We start from the raw sequence: 6,276 nt of genomic DNA, 5'->3' as shown, positions 1-6,276 counted from the left end.
CTTGTGATCTAATCCAGCAGTTCATAAACTTTTTTATTTGAATCCCTTTATATTCTTAAAAATTACTGAGTACCCCAAAGAGTTTTGGTTTTCGGAGGATTTTATCAGTGACATTTATCACATTAGGAATTAAAACTGGAAATATTTTTAAATGTTGTTAATTCATTTACAAATAAAACCCATCAAATGTTAAATAACTCACGAAAAATAACATTTTCTAAAACAAACAAACAAACAAAAAAGGTGAGAAGAATGGCACTGTCTTACATTTTTGGAAATGTCTTTAATATTTGGTTTAATAGAAGAGAGCTGGATTCTCATATCTGCTCTTGCATTCAGTCTGTTAGCACAAATCACGTAGCACTGAGAAAACTCCTCTGTACACTCAGGAAAGAAGGAGAGTAAAAAAGGCAAATCATGTCTTAGTATTAAAAAAACAGCTTGGCTCTTGAGTATCCTTCAAAGGACTCAAGGACTTCCCCAAATCACATTTGAGAACCACTGCTCTAGTCTAATCTTCCTATTTTACATATAAGAATACTGGATCTCACAGAGATTAAGAGAGAAATCCAAAATTAGATGGCTTGCTAATGATAGAATACATATCCTAGGAGGTTTTTCTCACTTCTCTTGATTTAGGTTCCCAATCAGAAACCTAGGAAATATACCCTAATAACCTGTCCTGTTCACTCTAGTTAAAAGGACTATCACAATATATTACCAACAATCTTTTGTGTTAGATAAAACAAAAGAGAAAAATCAACAAACATGATAAATCCTACTACAGGTGTATAGTGTTGGCATCTGAATTAGGATCTCTATTTGAACTGAAACACTAAGGCAGATTTTACTGCACTCCACGCAAGCTGATAATGACAAACTGCACAGAAAATACCATAGTGAAATACAGAAAGCAGATTAATCACAATATCACCATTTAATACATTTTCTGAGTCTGGAATATAAATTATAATATAATCCCAGGAAATTTTTCTTAAGTACTGGCTGAAAGGGTGGTAGGCATATTAAGAGACTAAAAATAAACTGGTAATGATTTGGAACTTTTTAGATAAAATGGAGTTGTTCTGAACTATAGGTATTTTTCATTCTCTGGATCTTGTCTTTTTTTTTTTTTTCTAATTAGGTAATCTTGTTCTTCCAGAGATGATTTCCTTTATATCCTACCAGATGATCCAAATCTTCCTTAAATGGATCGTAACCTTGTTCCTTTAAACAACGTAGGGCCCAGAAAAGCTGGTCCAGTGGAGGAAATTCTTCCCAAGGAACCCACTCCCAACCTAAAAAAGAAAGATACCAAATCAACTTACTTAATTTGAAAGGAAACAAAGGTTATTTATTTTGGCAAGTTAACCTATACTTTAAAAATTAATTAAATTTAAAAATAATCTCCTACCAATAAAAGAAAGTACAATAGCGATGCTATGCAAATAATCTTAAAAAGAAAATGTAATCATTTCAAATATGCCATTATTTGAACTTGAAGCCAAGTTTACAAGGTCCACATTGTGGTAAAATCCAGATTTAGTATGATTCAATTTTCATTTAAATATCTGGCTAAACAAAATGCACAGAACTTGATATAGGGTACATTACATTAAAATATACCAGTTTCCTCACCTATAATATACGGTAGATTACAGAATTTCTAAGTTCTCCTCCATCTCTTAAAAAAGTAATGGAAACTATACAGAGAATAAAAAATATTCTGTGCCATGGTATATCTTAAGATTGAAAGACAAATATAGAAGGGACTCATTTTTTTTTTAAATCTATTTTAGCAAGAAAGATTTAACAGTGTCTGTTGGTTGTAAAACACATGAAATCCTAGAAAAAAATATTCTAGGGAATAGCACTTTCTTTTATTTAAGTAACATAAAAGCACAGATGCTCATGCTAGGTGAATATATAAATACTAGAGGCCCGGTGCAAGAATTCGTGCACAGGTGGGGTCCGGCCAGACTGCCCCAATTGGGCTGGGCTGGCTGGGGGGAGGGGCCACGTGCAGTTGGCTGGCCTGCCCCGCCTCCTGGTTGAATTCCCGGTTGAGGGGACAATTTGCATATCACCCTTTTATTATATAGGATCATGATAGTAAGATGTATACTCCATGTTCTAAATAAGTTTCTTTATAAATACATGAATATAGCTATGTATAAGTACTGTTTCTTCCACTAACTATTTCTCTGGCTATAAATAGAATATGTAGTTTTACTCTGGGAAGGCAGGGAACAGATAATCCAAGAAATTGGAATAAGTTCAGGAAGGTCTAATTAGCAACTGTGGGCACATACTAACAGAGAGAGGAGAGGCGCAGGGAGAGAGATATAGATAGATACTGCTCAACAAAGTGTTGCAAGATGTTAATTGAGTCTCAAGAGAGCTGTCTGTTAAGTGTATCCTATGTCCTAGAAAAGTATCTGCATGACCCTCCTAATGATGATCAGATGGTTGGAGAAAAGATGCAGTAATTGGTAAATTGAAGCAGGACATCCAGACCCAGGACCTGACAAACACTGGACAGAGACTGTATCTCTACATTATAAATAAAGACTCACCAAGCATTGCACCTTGGGTAGGTTGCAACTGGGAAAAAAAGTGAAAATAACTAAGAGATGCAAAGAGGAACAAGTGTTTCTGATCAACTCTGATTTGATGCTAGTAACCTTGGGGCTTATAAAATCACACCGCTTGATTTGAGCTTACTAGCATGTCAAAGGCTCAACAAAATAAAGGCGGACAAGTTCAAAAGTTTATATAAATGAATAAAAAGAAACAAATATATATAAACTACTTAAAATTACTGTACTTTAGGGGGTAAGAATACATACAGTAATATAGTAACAAAGTAGAATAGTAATTTTTTAGAAGTTATTTAAAAAGGAGGCCCTCGCCAGGTGGCTCCAGTTGATGCATGGTCCTGTACACCAAAATGTTATGAGTTCCATTCCCAGTCAGTGCACATACCTAGGTTGCGCATTTGATCCTGGTGTTATATTTGTTTCTCACATCAATGGTCTCTCTCTCTCTCACTCTCTCTCGCTCTCTCTCTTTCCTCTACCTTCCTCCTCTCTTTCTAAAATCAATAAACATATCCTGGGGTGAGGATAAAAAAGAAATGTTTAAAAGAAAAGTAGGCCAGTCTAGATACTATATTAGAGAACCTCACAGGAAGAGGTTTGCTTGCATATTCACTCCTTTGTTCCTTTCTTCAACATATTCTAGCACTGATTATAAGCCACGCATAGTGTCAGGCCTGGAAAAGTCAAAGATGAATGAGCCAAAATGTCTGTTCTTCATAGATTCAAAGTTCATTAAAGGAAGAAAAGTATGATTTGAAGTTGAATTGTTGAGCTAAATTCAAGATGCCTTCTGAGCATCAGCAAAAGATACCTAGAAGGCAACTAGAAATATAAGTCTGCAACTCAGAAGAGCAAGATAAGAAGTTATTATTTGAACTAGGATTTGCCAACTCAAATCCCTCCAAAGGCCAGAAAGGGCAGGAGAACTACTGAAAAATGGAAAGGGTGAATGACACTTGTGACTAAAGGCTGTGGTAGTCAGTGACTTTGGTGCTTTATCCTCAGTACCTTCTCTACTAATAAATGGCTTCTATATCTGCTTCTTGTGAAGGATACTAAGTATAAAACACACACACACATTTATTTCATCATATTCTTCTCTTCTAATCTCAGGACATTTTGTCCATGGAAAAGATAAAAATAAGAAAATGTTGAGGGTCCTATCTACACTAATAAAAGAGAAACATGGTAATTGGCGTACGACCGCTACCCTTTTCATTGGCTAATCAGCGAGATATGCAAATTAACTGTCAGCCAAGATGGCGGCCGGCAGCCAGGCAGCTTGAAACTAACATGAGGCTTGCTTGCCTCAGTGACGGAGAAAACCAATGTTCCCCGCCTGCGGCTGCAGGCCTCTGAGCAGGCAGTTTAAGAAACTCTGTAACAAATACCGCCGGACTTCAGCCAGCAGATTCGCAACATTGTAAGCAAAGGCCAGAAACCTACTTTCAGCAGTGGAGGCCTAAGAGCTGGAACCAAGCCTCAAGCTAAAGCTGGCCCAGAATTAAAAAAAAAAAAAAAAAGAAGAAGAAGAAGAAAAGGAGCAGTTGGTAGCTTCAGTCACCGCCAGCCTGAAAATAGCCCTCAGCCCCTCACCCAGACTGGCCAGGCACCCCAGTGGGAACCCCCACCCTGAAGGGTGTGTGACCAGCTGCAAACAGCCATCATCCCCTCACCCAGGCTGGCCAGGCCCCCCAGTGGGGACCCACACCCTGAAGGATGTGTGACCAGCTGCAAACAGCCATCATCCCCTCACCCAGGCTGGCCAGGCACCCCAGTGGGGACCCCCACCCTGATCCAGGACACCCTTCAGGGCAAACCAGCCGGCCCCACCCTTGCACCAGGCCTCTACCCTATATAGTAAAAGGGTAACATGCCTCCCAGCACCGGGATCAGCGGAGCCATGAAGCCTCCCGGCACCGGGATCAGTGTGACAGGGGGCAGCGCCCAAACCCCCTGATCGCCCTGCGGCTGTGTGTGTGACAGGGGGTGGGGCCACAACCTCTCTATCCACCCTGCTCTGTTCCTGACAGGGGAAGGCGCCCCAACCCCCTGATCAGCCCTGCTCTGTGCCAGATAGGGGGGAGCTCCCAACCCCCCCCCCCCCCGCCACAGGCCCTGCTCTGTGTGTGACGGGGTAGAGCCATAACCTCCCCACCAGCCCTGCCCTGAGTGTGAGAGTGGCGGTGCCCCAACCCCCTGATTGGCCCTGCTCTGTGGGTGATAGAGGGCGGCGCCCCAACCCCGCCCCCGCCCCCCCACAGGCCCTGCTCTGTGGGTGATAGAGGGCAGTGTCCTCCAACCACCACCCCCACGGGCCCTGCTCTGTGTGTGACGGGGTAGAGCCATAACCTCCCCATCAGCCCTGCCCTGAGTGTGAGAGTGGCGGCGCCCCAACCCCCTGATTGGCCCTGCTCTGTGGGTGATAGAGGGCGGCACCCCAACCCGCTGATCCGCCCTGCTCTGTGACAGGGGACGCTGCCCCAACTCCCCTATCGGCCCTACTCTGTGAGTGACAGGGGGGAGCTCCCCAACCCCCTGATGGGCCCTGCTCTGTGCGTGACAGGGGGAGCTCCCCAACCCCCTGATGGGCCCTGCTCTGTGCGTGACAGGGGGGAGCTCCCCAACCCCCTGATGGGCCCTGCTCTGTGCGTGACAGGGGCAGCTCCCCAACCCCCTGATGGGCCCTGCTCTGTGCGTGACAGGGGGGAGCTCCCCAACCCCCTGATGGGCCCTGCTCTGTGCATGACAGGGTACAGAGCCCCAACCCCCCATGGGCCCTGCTCTGTGCGTGACAGGGGGCAGCGCCCCAACCCCCTGATTGACCCTGCTCTGTGTGTGACAGGGGGTGGCGCTGCAACCTCCCCATCGAACCTGCCTTGAGTGTGACAGGGGGCGGTGCCCCAACCCCCCAATCGGCCCTACCCTGAGCGTGACTGAGGGTGGCATCGCAACCTCCCAATCCGCCCTGCTCTGTGCATGACAGGGGGCGGCGCCCCAAATCCCCAATTGGCCCTGCTCTGAGCCCGACCAGGGGCTGCACCTAGGGATTGGGCCTGCCCTCTGCCACCTGGGAGCAGGCCTAAGCCAGCAGGTCGTTATCTCCCAAGGGGTCCCAGACTGCGAGAGGGCACAGGCCGGGCTGAGGGACCCGCCCCCCTCCCGAGTGCACAAATTTTTGTGCACCGGGCCTCTAGTCTACACTAATAAAAGAGAAACATGGTAATTAGCGTATGACCGCTACCCTTCCCATTGGCTAATCAGCGAGATATACAAATTAACTGACAGCCAAGATGGTGACCGGCAGCCAGGCAGCTTAAACTGAACATGAGGCTTGCTTGCTTCAGTGACGGCGGACTCCAACGTTCCCCGCCTGCTGCTGCAGGCCTCTGAGCGGGCAGTTTGAAACATAGTAACATATAGAAGCTAAAAAAAAACTAGAAACCTGCTTTCAGCGAGCTGGGATCTCAGGGCTGAAGTTGATACAGAGTTTCAATTGTAGAACACAAGTCTGAGCCCGAGGGTTTCCGCTTTCCCAGCAGCAGAGGCCGCAGAGCTGGAGCCACAGCTAAAGCTGGCCCAGAAAAAAAAAAAAAAAAAAAAAGGAGCGGTTTTGAGCTTCAGTCACCCGACAGCCTGAAAACAGCCCTCAGCCCCTCACCCAGGCTGGCCAGGC

General features: G+C 45.3%; 1 protein-coding gene across 1 annotated transcript in view; it reads right to left on the bottom strand.

Annotated features, from left to right (window-relative positions):
• Positions 1–263: 263 nt before the first annotated feature.
• Positions 264–6,276, bottom strand: part of NUDT15 (nudix hydrolase 15) — a 31,150-nt gene continuing 25,137 nt past the window's right edge. The window contains exon 3 of the mRNA XM_059684498.1: positions 264–1,298. Coding sequence (XP_059540481.1) covers positions 1,141–1,298 — 158 coding nt within the window. The 3' untranslated portion in view covers positions 264–1,140. The remainder of the gene's footprint in view (positions 1,299–6,276) is intronic.

Source organism: Myotis daubentonii, chromosome 2 (assembly GCF_963259705.1).
Source record: "Myotis daubentonii chromosome 2, mMyoDau2.1, whole genome shotgun sequence".
NCBI lineage: Eukaryota > Metazoa > Chordata > Mammalia > Chiroptera > Vespertilionidae > Myotis > Myotis daubentonii.
The sequence above is the reverse complement of the archived record's forward strand: the minus strand, read 5'-3'. Positions and strand labels throughout refer to the sequence as shown.